At 33.0% G+C, this 14600-nt stretch overlaps 3 protein-coding genes across 3 annotated transcripts; 1 reads left to right on the forward strand and 2 right to left on the reverse strand.

Annotated features, from left to right (window-relative positions):
- LOC135835153 (larval cuticle protein LCP-22-like) lies at positions 1–1471 on the forward strand. The gene is made up of 3 exons (XM_065349296.1): positions 1–159; positions 621–1027; positions 1127–1471. The coding sequence occupies exons 1-3, from the start codon at positions 133–135 to the stop codon at positions 1371–1373; spliced, it is 681 nt and encodes a 226-aa protein (XP_065205368.1). The 5' UTR covers positions 1–132; the 3' UTR covers positions 1374–1471.
- Positions 1472–5471: 4000 nt separating this feature from the next.
- Positions 5472–7337, reverse strand: LOC135838188 (uncharacterized). The gene is made up of 4 exons (XM_065353821.1): positions 7250–7337; positions 6768–7081; positions 6457–6558; positions 5472–5691 (listed from the first exon to the last, which is right to left on the reverse strand). The coding sequence occupies exons 1-4, from the start codon at positions 7271–7273 to the stop codon at positions 5472–5474; spliced, it is 660 nt and encodes a 219-aa protein (XP_065209893.1). The 5' UTR covers positions 7274–7337.
- A 1237-nt stretch (positions 7338–8574) lies between these two features.
- On the reverse strand, positions 8575–13095 carry LOC135835152 (endocuticle structural glycoprotein SgAbd-1-like). The gene is made up of 3 exons (XM_065349295.1): positions 12940–13095; positions 9240–9694; positions 8575–8977 (listed from the first exon to the last, which is right to left on the reverse strand). The coding sequence occupies exons 1-3, from the start codon at positions 12949–12951 to the stop codon at positions 8716–8718; spliced, it is 729 nt and encodes a 242-aa protein (XP_065205367.1). The 5' UTR covers positions 12952–13095; the 3' UTR covers positions 8575–8715.
- Positions 13096–14600: the final 1505 nt, after the last annotated feature.

Here is a 14600-nt window from a genome sequence, read left to right on the forward strand (position 1 = left end):
TTTTTTTGGTAAAAATTGCGAGTATTTAAAAGGCTGGAAGAAGATCATTCCAGTATCAGTTCTTTTCACTCTTCGAACAGTTAAGACGTTCGTGTTTTCTCAGTGAAAATTAAAATCACCTCACAGTCAACAATGGCTTTCCGTCTTGCTTTAACCGCGGTAAGTTGAATATTGCTATTATTTTGCTTTTTATTGCAATTTTTTCTTAAATTTGGAATTTGAGTTTATTTTTTTCGCGAATTTTTCTAAATTGTGTGTTTTATTGTGAAATGTTATTAATTGTCATTTTTTTTCTTTCTTCGCGAAATTTTTTACGAATTGATTTTTTCTTCTTCCTTTAAATTTATCGTTTTCTCCTTTATTTTTTGTTTTTTTTCTCATTTTTCATATTTTTTTGTTTTTTTATTTTTATTTAATTTTTTTGTGTTATTTTTTTCTTTTTTTCTATTTTTTAAAATTGTTTTCCTGTTTTTTTTGCTTCTTTTTGTTTTATGCTTTCTTTTTGTTTCTCGTTTTTTTTTTTTTTTTTAAGAAACACTTCATTCAAGTGATACAGATATATTTTACAAGTTCAGTGCAATTATTACCACTTTTAATAATTTTATTCTATTTTTAAATAGCTCTTCGTAGCAGCTGCATGCAGCTCATCGTTGGCTTCCCCTGCCTTCTACAGAATCGTACGTAATGCTGACCCAGCTGCAGCTCCAGTTGCCGCTGCCAAAGCAAACCAATTCCCATTCCAAGGTCAACAAGTCCAACAAATTAAATACGTCCAACCAGTCCAACCCGTCGTAGCCAAAACCGTAGTCATCAAAGAATTCAAGAGCATCCCCCAACAACAAGCTCAATTCGTCCAAGTCGCTCAACCCGCCCCCGCTCCAGTTCCTCAAGTCTACGAACCTGTCCCGGTCCCTGCTGCTGCCCCCAAATTCGCCGCCCAATCTGCCAACAACGCACCCGACCAACAAGCTCAAATTACTGGACAATCTTACGATTTCAACCCAGTTGACAACAGCTTTTCCTACGCGTAAGTGTCACCAATAATTCTTTCTCAGATAAAATTAGTTTATCGATCTGTTCCAATGTGCTTATATCTTACTTATACCTACTACGTTTCTATTTACAGTTTCCAAACCAGCAACGGAATCTCCCAACAAGCTAAAGGATACATCAACCAAAACGGCAAATTCGTTCAAGAAGGATCTTACACTTTGTACACCCCAGAAGGTATCCCAGTATCGATCTCGTACATCGCTGACGAAAATGGATACCAAGCCGTAGGAGACGCTATCCCACAACCAGACCCAGTCATCGCCAAGGCCATCGCTTATCAGAGATCGCTGCCACCTCAGGCCGAAGATAACAAAGCTTAAGTTTCGATAAATTATCAGTGTAGATATTTGTGTTCTGTTGTCACTCACTCAGTCAAGTCAGTCGTTGAAATGTAAATTATAGTTATTTCACAAAATTACTTCTGTGTTGTCATTTTCAATACCTATTGAAAGATTGCGAAAGATTTGGGTGCCTAGCTACCTACCTACCTGTTTGATGGTTATGGTAAATAGTATTGTTCGATTTTTCGAAAATGATTTACGACACTTTAGATGCAAAGTTTGTAAATTTTTATGATGCAGTAAAGTGAAAAAGATAATTGGCAATAAGATAACCTTCGAGAAGTTTTTGAATTTTTTACTAATTTCATTATAAATTTAATGGTAAGTAGAAGTTTCGACTTTGATATTCCAAAGTATTTTTACCTATCTAACAGCACGTAAGTATCAGTTTTGAAGATTTTAGGTGTTTGAGACCGAAAATATTTTCAAAATTCTGGTTCATTAAGCTTCGATAAAAATTGTTTTTTGCGGTCTAAAAATACGTGTTAGATATTTTCAAGAGATTTGAAAACTTATCGCCTAAAAAATTTGTAAACAGGTGGGTAATAGTCCAAAATTGTAAAAAAACTCAAACAATGTGTAGGGGCAATGATTTTTATTATTTTTTTTGCCTCCAACTTTTATCCCTGAAACATCTACAAACGTATAAATCTCAGATTTGTGGAAACTCTTTTTGCAATCATTTTTCCAATATTTGTTTTATTATACGAATTTTTTATAAAAATTTTAAACGCTTGGATAAGAAACAGAAATAGGTAGGTATTCAAAAAATGCATACAAATTATGACAAAAATAATGAAAATTAGAGTCTTTAATTTGACTTACCGAGTTCAATCTTTCAACAAAAATTTAATCATTCAAAAATTTCTAATTTTCAAAAGGTGGATTTTGATATTTTTACTATCCCTTTAGAATAAAGAATCTGAGTAAAAACAGAATGGTTTGGCCACTCTTCATCCTGCAGTCTACTCGTAGGCTCTAAAGTTTGAAATTTCTAGTCAAAGGTCAATTTAATTTTTATCTATCCACCTGTATGCTTTTCACTCTATACAAAAAAAAATTGCTAGAAGTTTCGCCGTGAAAAAAAGAAGATAATAAATATTATTTTATTAAATACTCGTACTTTCATCAAACAATACTGTAGGTATGCCTATCTATCGTAACTGCACTCCTCATTATCGATGCTAAGTGACCATTATATTTGCATATTAAGGTGCTTAGCTGCTTACTATAGGCCTAATCTAAAATATTATGTGATAAGTTAGGCCTACCAATTTATTTACGAGTATATAATTTCATCATAGCTTACGTATGAGCACCGAAACTTCTTGGAATCAAATTAATTGGCTCGCTTGGAAGTCGTTATATTACACGAGAACTGAATAAATGAATAATGTTGATAGTTCTAATGAAACGTTTAGGATGGATGGTGCCTTATGGAATCACATAAACGTGAAATATCTAGGTGGTATACTCATTTGTTAAAAAATCTGGAGCATAATGAGATGAATCAGTAAAATTAGCTTGAATAGGGGTTTTCAAATTTTTCTTCAGTCCCCTTCAGGCAATAAGTAAAGTAGGTAACAAAAAATAACTTCAAAAGCTATCGCCACAAAGGCATAAACAATTCTTCATCTTACACAGAACATGACCTTGAAATGCATAATTTTCACACGTTTAGTTGGTGTTCGGGCATTTTTTTTACTAAATGGTAGGTTCGAATTGCCAATTATTGTTCTTCTGCATAAATGCTACATACAAAACTTTTAAAAATTTCGACGGATCGGTTATTGTTTTGTTTTTTTTTCGATGGAGACGTTTGTTCGAAATTTGCGTGGCGTTGACCTTTGATGACTTGGAAAAAATCACAGTTTTTATGTCAAGCTTTTAAAAACGTTGAAAAAAATTGACTGCAGTTTTTGTAGCTACCTACGTACATATTTTCACTTTTCATAGGTACCAACTTAATTCGAAAAAAATTGATAAATTCTTGATGGACATTTTGTCAGTCTTTTGAAAACACCTGACCGGTTGACCTTACATTGAACTTTTAAAAGCTTTGATGAAAATTGATCAATTCCTAGAAACTGAGATTTCATCACTATCTTTTCAGAAAAAAATATATTTTACTTACAAGGGAATCTCTTGAGGTGCCCGCCTCCGATTTGAACGGGACCGCGATTTTTGAAAAGAGCATGGTCTAAAACTCCCAAAACCAAATTTTCAGCTGCCCAACTTCATATCTCGATATTTGGCGAACGTTTCAAAATTCAAAATTGACTGTTTTTGGTGATTCATTTTTTTTTTCAAAAAGTAGGTACGTACATGATCAGTAAAAATGATCAAAATAAGTCCTAAAACTGGTATTAATTCCCGAAAACCAAATTTCACCATTTCCAGCCATCCTGGAGCCTCCAGTACAATTTTTCGATTTCTCCAGAATTTTGAATATGCTCCAGAAGGCGTCAATATGAAGTTGGGCAGCTAAAATCGAGTTGTGTGTTATGCCCGACCTGTTTAACGAATTTATCCACGTTGAGCCGATTCTGGAGGGGACACCTCAAGAGTGGTCTTTTTTACCAGCTTTTTTCATAATAAAAATATCCAAAAATCAAAAACTTCCCATTTGTGTGAAAATCTTGGAAATTTGCGCAAATCGCTGTATTTTGTCATGGAATAACCTTACGAGGGCAAATTTTGTCAGTTTCGGCCGTTCTGGAGCCTCCAGCGCTATTTTTAAATTTCTCCTGAATTTTGAATAATATGCTCTAGAAGGGGTCAATATGAAGTTGGGCAGCTAAAAATCGAGATGTGTGTTATGCTCGACCTGTTTAACAAGATGATCCACAATTGAGTCGATTCTTGAAGGGACACCTCAAGAGTGGTTTTTTTGATTAGCTTTTTTCATAATAAAAATATACAAAAATAAAAAACTTCCATTTGCGAGGTAATTTTTGATGACAAAATACAACAAGTTGTGCAAATTTTGGAAATTTTTTCACAAATGGGAAACTTTTATTTTTGGTTTTTATTATGAAAAGAGGTGGTCAAAAAACCACTCTTGAGGTGTCCCTTCCAGAATAGCTTTTTTGTAAAAAGCACGAATCACCAAAAACAGTCAATTTTGAACTTTGAAACGTTCGCCAAATATCGAGATATGAAGTTGGGCAGCTGGGTTTTAGACCATACTCTTTCCAAAAATCGCGGTCCCGTTCAAATCGGAGGCGGACACCTCAAGAGATTCCCTTGTTAGGTATAAGAAAAATTGACTTTATGCATATCGAAAATGCAACACTTTTTTACTTCTCGAATCATGAATTCTCAAAAGCTTTTGCACTTGCTTCGCTCGGGCTATTCTGAAGATTGTTTTTTCCAAAATAAAATATCTGGAAAACACTTTTTTAAATTTTCGAAAATACGAAAGTCAGGAAAAATAAATTTATCAATTAAAATTTGTATTTTGCTTCATGAATTAGGCATACAGCTGTTCTCCTTTTTTTGATTTGCTGTTTGAAAATATTTGTTCAAATTTTTTAAAATATCAAAGTTTGAAAAATTGACTTTTCTGTTCTAATTGTCGAGAATAATGTTTTCACTTCTTGAGTGATTCCGCTTCACCTGAGTCAATTTTTTTCCAACATTTGAGTTTCACTAAACAATTTTTTTTGATATGCACTTATTCCTCCCTCATTCAAAAAAAAATTGGCGAGGGTCTTTCTAAATAGGTAAGTGTGCAAATCTATACTTTGTATTAGGGGGGGGGGCTAGATTTACATACTTATATATGCCCAGTTGGAGCGGCAAAAAAGAGATCGCCTAAAGTGGAAAATATCTCCGGCCCTGAAAATATTAAGTACTAAAAATATGAACTTTTCAAGAATTAATCGGTACCTACCTATAAGCACCCATTCGAAAAAATAGTGCAAAGAAAAGGATGTAGATTTTAACGAATCTGCCGGAACCAAATAGTTTTTTTCTCTAAACCCATTTCATAAATTTAATTTAAACTAAATTAAAAGTTGAGAAACAGTACATTGTTGCAATTACATCATTTTTTTTCATTTATTCAAAATTTCTTCAAAATACATTCGAGTTAGAATCGGTCGTCGTGAATTCTTCGTTCTGAGCCGGTGGCTTTATTACATATGAGTCATCCATAATTTGAACGCTGTTCAAAGCTAGACGAAAGAACAGCGGAATTTTTTGAGCAATTTTTATGTGCTGTAATTTCTCCACGATCAAGGAACCATCGTAAACTAACGTTCGAAACAATATTGTTTTATTTTGATTTCCAGACCTAAAAAATAAAAATAAATTTACGCACTTACAATTATTGGTTAAAACTATCTACGAGTATAAATGCCATTATCACTAGCTGCAGATTAATAAGTAACACCTAATTGCTATAGACTTGAAGCAATTTAAATTTTAAAAAATCAACTTCGAGAACTCCTGAAATGTCGAAGATTTTTGATTGAAAGAAGCTAGGTCGGAGAGTTTAATATTTCAAGAGAGGTCCATAATGAGTTATTTGAGATCAGAAACACTTCTCTTTTCTGTCAAGAATTAGAAGGCCAAAAGAGAGGACATCATAAATGTTTTTCACAACTTTGAGAACCCCTAAATCGGTTTTGCGATTCGATCTCAAAAGTGGGACAATGGGTTTCGGTAATAGGAAAAGGTCCTCTATTCGACGGTTCATTGAGCAAATTTTATATGGATCTTTCTGGTTTGTAAAATGTGAAAAACTCATGATTTTTGCACACAAAGTTTTATTTTTTTAAAAAAAAAGCTTTACTTGTACCATTGGGGCTGCCATCGCCCCCAGAAGAGTAGGCTGTTGTGCTGTCAGCTGAAAAATGAGAAGCAGTGAAAAAGAAAGAAGTGAGGGTGAAAAAAAGTTTTTTTTTGTCTTGAGGGGATTGGAAGTAGATTTTGATGAAAATTTTTCTTGATTTGAACTAATTTTCGTTTTAATTCTTTTGTTAACTACTTTCCAGGCTGTAATGATTAATACTCGTACCAAACAAATCAGTAAATATTTTGAGAACAACTTACTTACATTGTTTGGTGAGCTACTGCTGCATTCGTAAAATCAGCATCATTTATAGGCTTGATTACACCAGTATCAAGAGAATTCGCGCTTTTGTTGAGATTTTTTGCTCTGAAATAATACAGAATAAATACATTCATCTTCAGTAACTGTATCAATAAGAGTGAAATTCTCAAATTTTTTTAGACTTTTCAGACTGGAACAATAATATGAAGAAAAAAATAATTAACTACCTCTAAGTATAATTGGGTAAAAATATTCTCATAGATGACCAAACCTAAGGATACGTTTGAGGAGAAAGAATACAAACTCGTACTGACTTTGGTAGTGTAACTGTTGTCGTACTCGCAGAATCATCATCCTCGGAATGGGTGATTTCATCACTAACATCGGAAGTCAAACTCATGAAAGCATCACTCTCGATGGTTTTAAAACTCACATCTGTGGTATTGGTCTCTAAACGATTCAGTTTTATCGTGGTAGTCATAATAATGGAATCGGCGGTGCTAGTCTCTGGATAATCATAATCGTCTGAGTCGATTAAAGAAGTATCGGTGGCATTTCCTTCGATGTCTTCATCATACAAATTCACAGGGTGTGAATGTGAATTTGTAAGCATCAATATGGGAATAATCTATTTCAAAAAAATGATACCTAATATTAACAGTGGGCCTAATGTAAGCTTAATAAAATAAAGATTACAACAATAAAAAAAAAGTCAAGGAATGCAACATAATAAAATGGTACCTATTACGTAATTATTTACGTGGGTTTCGATAATAAAGGAAAAAAAATTACTCACCAATAAAACAATTTTCCAAAACATCTCTAAAAAACAAAAAAAAAAAATACCAAATTAGGAAGCGATTAGGTACCAATTATTATAATTTTAATTCAAATACTAAATCTCATGGTATTATATACTTGTTCCTTTCATGGTTATACTTCAGAGTTTGGCCAATTTTTTACCGATTATGCAAATAAATATATTTTAAATTCCGTTAATTACTATGCGCAAATGTACATAAGTATACTTACTAACAACAAATATCTATACGTACAACTTATGTTTAACTTTGTAGCGGTATCAAAATTATAATTTTTGGAACTGATGAAATATTTTTGTTGCTGAAACTCGATAAAATATCTCTCAAAATTCGTGAAATGTTTTCAAATCTCAAAATTCAGAATGAAACCGAAGATAAAATATTAAAAAACAAAAATGTATTAGGTATTGAATCGTATTTGCGGCGATTCGATAGGCAACTTTTTGAACACTTCAATATAATGTTGCATATTTGTTTTAAAACAGGCTCAAAGAATTTCGTATACTTACCTACTCTTATACATGTAGCGTACCTGAATCTCCTACCTGTCTCCTGTTGCATCAAAATTTTACCATTTATCAACTATGTTTATTTCATCTGTCATCTGTGTAATCGCAAGAGAAAGGTATTCAAATTAATTCATATTTCTTACAATTCGATATGGTTATTTTGTACATAGTACCCTAGCATAGGCTCTCTGACTACAACAAAATTGAAATTTATGAAGTATCATTTATAAACTCGAATAAAAATGTACAATATGCCTACGAATGACTTCGCACCTTGACTACATAGGTAGCTAGTAGCTTGGTTTCTATGCCAAGAATTTCTTTTTAAGGTCTTTATTCGTGGTTACTATGTTAATGTGTTTAAAATTCATATTTCATTTGTAATTTAAATTATTCGATCGAGTATTTAGATTTTTTTCCAAGACCGTTAGCATAAGTTGATTACCGTGGCATTTTATTTTTGTTTTCGTGAACTGTTTTTGATTACTTATTATTATCGTTTCTTCCAAATTTAAACTACGAGTAGGTAAAACTCGGTTGCATTATATTGTGGAATCATCTACTTGTATTTTGAATGGAAAAGTACCTAATAAAACTGAATGAATGGGACTGAGCTTTAGTGAAGAAAGATATTTTCAAAAATATTAATCAATTTACACCTGATCAATTGTTTGCATTTCAAATCAATGCTCTTGATTCTAATCGCAATTGAACGTATCTCCAATCATCTCGATGCAGCAGTAAACAGTAGAAACCCAAGAATTCAAAACAACAACAACAACAACAAACAATTGACTAAAAAGGCAAATTTATTACAAAAATCGACATGTACAAGTAATGTACAATATAAACAACATTTTACTTTGAGAATCGAAGGAAAATAAAAAAGAAAACAAACTGGTTACAAAAAAAATTAGTTATAAACTAAAGACTTATTTCTTTTGTGGGGCACCGGCGCCTTCGGCGATGGACTTAGCGATGGCAGCAGCGGCTTCTGGGGCTAAGGTTGGGATAGCGTCACCGGATGCTCTGTATCCTTGTTCGTCAGCAATGTAGGAGATTTGTACTGGGACACCTTCTGGGGTGTATAAAGTGTAAGATCCTTGGATGACTTGGATTGGTCCTTCGCTGTCAGCCTGGGGTGGTTTAAGCGAACCTTCGGCGGTTACGGCGATACCGTTGTCGGTTTGGTAACTGAAAATGAAATTTTTTTGTTAAATTTTGTTTCAGGAAGTGGTTTTCTATGATCTTTAAACTGTCTTGACCTCTGAAACGGTTCTTAGTTCTATTTTTACATTTTGATTCGCAGAAATATTCAGTTTAAAATTTTTGCACATTGTATTAATATCTTTTGCCCTCCCAGCCACGAACGACTTTTCTAAATCTCATTTCTCCAGTCAGATTTTTCACCTAGATTAATAATTTTTCAAAAAAATCATACAATCCGAATACTTACGAGTATTTGAAAGTTCCGTCGAAGTTGACTTCACGGTCTTCTTGTACAATACGGGCATCTTTGTCTGGGACTCCGGTTTTGCCAGAGTATTGGACTTGTGGGACTGGAGATTTAGCGAAAGGAGCTGGGGTAACTGGGAATGGAGCTGGCGAAGCGTAGACTGGAGCTGGGGAAGCGTATACTGGAGCGGCAGATGGCCCTACAAAACCTGGGTAGTATCCGGGGTATTGACCACGGTATTGGTTGTAGTAGCCTTGTTGGTAGTATTGGTTGTATTGGCCTTGGTATGGGTATGGTTGTTGGTATCCTGGGTATGCTCCTGGGTAGAAACCTCCTCTAACTAATCCAGCTGGGGGAGTACCGTAGATTTTCTTCACGATAACGGTGTCTGGTTTCGGTGACGTTGGGGCTTGGGCGAGTACGACGGCTAATCCGAAGAGGAGTACGGCAGCTACCTATATTACAACATTGTATACAAATTTCCTATTAGAAAACTGTTATTCAAGCGAAATACCTACATATTCGTGAATATGTATAGTATGGGAATTATATCGCGTAACAGGTAACAGTGTTGCAGGTAGATATTATTTAAATAAAGTGGTTTACTAGATGAGATGACACTTGTTCTAGGTTTCAGCCGGTAGGCAAATGTGTCGAAATTAATGACGAATCAAGATAACAGAGAGGTGGCTTCGAGAGTGACATACTATCGAGTTGTTTTTTTTTTTAAATACAGGGTTAGGTGGTAATTCGTGCGGCTTTCGAATCGGAACAATAATATACTATTTAAAAGTGTTACAGATCGGTAACATGTTTTCCTCGAAACTCACCTATTCGGTTTATTGATTTTGAATAAATTTATCAATGCATATTAAATGATATTATGCATCTGGTAGGTATAAGTAGGATATAATCTCTTTATTCTGAAGAAGATCGAGGAAATGGAAATGTTTTTTTTTTTTTAGACGAAATGATTTAATAATTTGAATTTCAAACCGTACAAATAGGTACCAATTTTAGATTTTTAAACACCAATAAAATACCTAAATGAATTTCCAATCCTGATTCTCAAAATGCATCCAATGGGAAAGGAGGGTCAAAAGGGCTACGACCTATCTCTAATCAATATGAAAAATAGTGCAGATGAAAAAAAGTTGAGGTTATTTTTTTTTCAAAAACCAAGATGTTCACTGACCTAATAAATGTTGAAATTATTTCTAAAAAGATTATGCATAAGTATAAGTAAGTAGTTGAGTCTCATAGATTTCAAAGACAGCATTTTCATCATTTGAGAATCCCTATTTACCTACCTACCTACCTACTGAAAGCAAAAATACAGAGAATCAAATTGATTTAAAAAACATGAGATTTCAATGGGTAGGTAGCCTAGGTAGGTATGGACAAAATGGTAACAGAGCATGGTTATGTTATTTACTACTGCTACAAAAAAAAAAGAACAAAAAAGGTAGAAAGGGAGACATGTTTCAAGCATGTAAAATGAAGCTTTTCGGCTTAGGTTTGTGTACTTTCAACTTTTGTTTTGAAATACATTTTAGAAACGTGAAATTCTAATGTAAAGAGAAAAATTAAAAGATGGTAGCAGAGCATGGCTTTTTTCATTACATTTGAAAAAAGAAGATATGTATGAACCCTTGTGCATTTCTATAATTCTATGATCAATGATCGGGTGTGGGAAAAATGGAAACTGGTAGCAGAGCATGGTTCTATTAACTGTCGTGCAACAACAAGACATGTTTCATGCGTAAAAACCTGACCTTTTTTGGAAAATGTGTATCTTCTTATTTTTTTAACTTCAGTTTGAAAACATGAAATTCTAATTTTTTTTAAAATTATAAATGGTAGCAGAGCATGGTTCTAACTCTGCATTTAATAATAGGTAATGAAAAATAAAAAAAAAACAAAAAGAATAAACAAAGATGGGATCAGTTATTAATGTCAAAAATTGAAGTAAATTCATGTTATTAATAAAAGACGAGTAACCACCGAATGACCATAAATCATTGCAGGCTCGATCCGGCCTTTGGATTTCATCTTACAGAAAGTTAGATTGACAGCATTGAATAATTTATAATAAGCTGTCAACCCAATTTTGAATCTCTATGGTAAAGTCTCAACAAAAAGGACTCAAGGATTCACAGTTTTTTGGTCACCTGGTAAGTTAGGCGCATCCATAATTGAAACCCTTGATATACGAGAATGTAAGCTGCATAGGTCTTTCCTCTCTAGGTACCTATCGCAAATTTTTATCAGTTAATCATAAGATCCATTTTGAATTAAAAGTAAAACGTTGAATTCCAACAATACTTTTAAAAAAAATTGAAGTATGGTAGCAGAGCATGGCTTTTGTTGATTGCAACAAAAAAAAGTTGACAAAAAAGATCAATTTTTGCTATCACAAATTTTTATTGGTTAATTATAAGATTTGTTTTGAATTGAAATGTGGAATTCCAACGATACTTGAGAAAAAATCAAAGTATGGTAGCAGAGCATGGCTTTTGTAGATTGCAACAAAAACAAAATTGACAAGAAAGATCAATGTTTGCTATCACAAATTTTTATCAGTTAATCATAAGATCCCTCTTGAATGAAAACGTGAAATTCCAACGATATTTAAGAAAAAATCAAAATATGGTAGCAGAGCATGGCTTTTATTGATTGCAACAGAAAAATTAACAATAAAGACTATAAAGATCAACGTTTGCCCACTGCGTTCTGAAAACTGCTCACAAATGCCAGAAAATCTTGTAGGTGTATCATTAGATGATTAAGTAATCACTTGAGTAGGTACTTAGAATTGCATGAGATGTCTGTGAATACGAATAAGTATAATATTCTATATACCCATTGAAATCCTGCAGATCAATTTTTACTGGCCAAGTGGCCAATTGTGAGATCCAGTTAGAATGAACATCCCTAGCATACCTAATAATTTCTTCAACCAATTTTAAAAACTGTGGAACTTTGAAAAAAATTTTAAAAAATAGCATGAACAGAAGTCGATTCTATTAATTTCAACATGAACGAAATGTTGAATTATACTATAGATAGGTAATCAAATTATTGACCAGTAGTTAATGATATCATTACATTCAAAAAATTATTTATCAATGTCAAAATTTAAAATGAAAAAACACAAAAAAAACTTGCAATCATGTACATAGCCATGCACTTGCATTTTTGAAATGGTAGAAATGGAAATTGAAACCAAAAATGAAATAATTTCTATAAAATTGGCTACCTGTCATCATAAATAATCTCACTATTAAAAAAATATCCTCCCGAATTACTTTACAATCCACAACATTGAAATCAAATTAACATGTACCTAGCAACATATTAGACATCCATTAAGATAAAAATCATTGCAAAAAAACTGTCCAAAAGTAGTAGTTACCTACAATAAACTAGTTACTATGTAATTCCATTTGTCCAAAAAAAAAAAATCACTGGAAAATTTAAAACTCCGAATAAGAAAAAAAATTAAGAACAAGTGTTTCCCACATTTAAAATCAATTACTTTGGTCAGCACGAATTACCAAACCAGTTTCACAAAGGGGGAAAAAAAGTAATTGAAAATCATTACTTTAAAAAAAAAATTACCACTGTACCAGCATAATAATTATAAACCGTAAGTACGAGTAAAAAAAAGGAAGCAAGCAATGCAAAAAATAAGACTTACTGAGCGCATCATGGTGATATAGTTTTAGTTTCAAAAGTGCACTACAATTGAAATAAAAGATAACAGCGAACTGTGTAAAGTTACTACTAACATTAATCCAGTTAAAAGTCAGTATTTATAGTAGACTAGATGTAAAATTGGTGAACAAGAGGCGTTTTGTCAAAACCGCCTATAATACCATAAGTTGAACTTGACATTGAAAATAGTGGGCAGGATCCCCGTGAGCAATTAACGGGTTGCAGTGGATAAGTTAGACGTCGGCCAACAAACCTGATTAAAATTCATTTTGTCGTTTAAACGGGTGCAAAAGTTTTTAAAATATGATGGCACCGATAAATTCAAGGAATCTTAATGCATCAACAGGTTACGTAACAATGCAAAAAAAAAAAAAATGTTAAAATAATCCCAAACTGGTACCAGAGTATAAGGCGTCTTCCCGCATTTACATTAAGAGTTAGACTTTTGATGAGAAAAACTGGTTTCCCTACAGAGAGGTGAAATCTTCTCTCGAGAAGACGATATTGTAACCTTGAATTTCATCGGCTGTGTAGAATTTTTCGACGAGTAAGTAAATGTATCGTGTCCTTGGAAAAATTCATTATTACTTTCTTCGATATGATAAAAATACTTGTAATATTTTTACAAGCGGAGGCGAATTAATACTGGTAAAATATGTAATACGGTATTCTACTTTTTTGTATCTAATTAGGGTGACTATTTTTGCATCGTTTCATGGTCGTAATTTTTTTTTCGTCGATACCCATAGGCGGATATAAAAGAAATTTTGCACAGATTACATCATATTATGGTGATGAGCTTCGCTCTTCCAGCAGCAGGTTTTTTACTTTTTAACGTTTGCCAAACGTGTGAGAGTATTTATTACCGAGGTAGAGCTCGACAAGGATGGTTATTATCGGCAGGATGTCGTGTCACATCTTTATGAAATTGATATGGCTTGTACTATAGGGTATTCATTTTATAAGAGATTGAAATTTTACCCAAGTTTCTTTATCGTTTAGATCTGAATGCGTCGATTTGATTTTTTTCCTTTTTTCTTTTCATTTTAAAATACTTGTACTTGGATAATTATTTAAATTTGATTGGAATTCGTGTTTTTCTCTAATAAAAAGATAGGCACAAAATTTGAATCAAAATAGTTTCAAAATTGGACTTGGGTCCAGTCACACTGGAAGAATAGGTGCCATGGAGTCCTAGAGTCATTTCGAATAGTAAAAAATTCCTTCGCATATGCTCAAAAAATTAAGGAAGTTTGGCTTTGAAAGGAATATTTGTAGAATCCAAAATATGAACTTTTTGGGGAATTATTTTGGTTTTTATTGTAGATATATTTTTGAAATGATATTTTCGTATTGAAAACTATTAGATCATACTTAGAGATAGTCAAACTTCGATGAGCTTTTTTCACCCGGCTCGTTTTTAAAAAATGATCTTCACAGCTAGATCTAAACACCTCTGAAAACTGGCTTTTGAATGAGTACAGAGGTTCTCAATTTTGACCAAAATTAAAACAAATTTTGAAAGCAAAGTGGCATATTGATTATTGCTATAATTTGATGGCGTTGAGTTTGAGAATTAATTTTTTTCTGATCTGGCCCCTTCTTAGTCTTTTCCAAAATTCTAAAAATTGAAATACTACCTGT

The sequence above is a fragment of the Planococcus citri genome, chromosome 2 (genome assembly GCF_950023065.1).
Source record: "Planococcus citri chromosome 2, ihPlaCitr1.1, whole genome shotgun sequence".
NCBI classification, from domain to species: Eukaryota; Metazoa; Arthropoda; class Insecta; order Hemiptera; family Pseudococcidae; genus Planococcus; species Planococcus citri.

Coding starts and splice junctions, on each gene's coding strand:
- LOC135835153 (XM_065349296.1), top strand. CDS start 133: ATGGCTTTCCGTCTTGCTTTAACCGCG. Junction 160..620: donor TCCGTCTTGCTTTAACCGCG/GTAAGTTGAATA, acceptor ATTTTTAAATAG/CTCTTCGTAGCAGCTGCATG. Junction 1,028..1,126: donor GACAACAGCTTTTCCTACGC/GTAAGTGTCACC, acceptor TTCTATTTACAG/TTTCCAAACCAGCAACGGAA.
- LOC135838188 (XM_065353821.1), bottom strand. CDS start 7,273: ATGTTTTGGAAAATTGTTTTATTG. Junction 6,559..6,767: donor ACAACAGTTACACTACCAAA/GTCAGTACGAGT, acceptor GTATTATTTCAG/AGCAAAAAATCTCAACAAAA. Junction 5,692..6,456: donor GCAGTAGCTCACCAAACAAT/GTAAGTAAGTTG, acceptor TTTATTTTTTAG/GTCTGGAAATCAAAATAAAA.
- LOC135835152 (XM_065349295.1), bottom strand. Junction 8,978..9,239: donor GACGGAACTTTCAAATACTC/GTAAGTATTCGG, acceptor TTTCATTTTCAG/TTACCAAACCGACAACGGTA.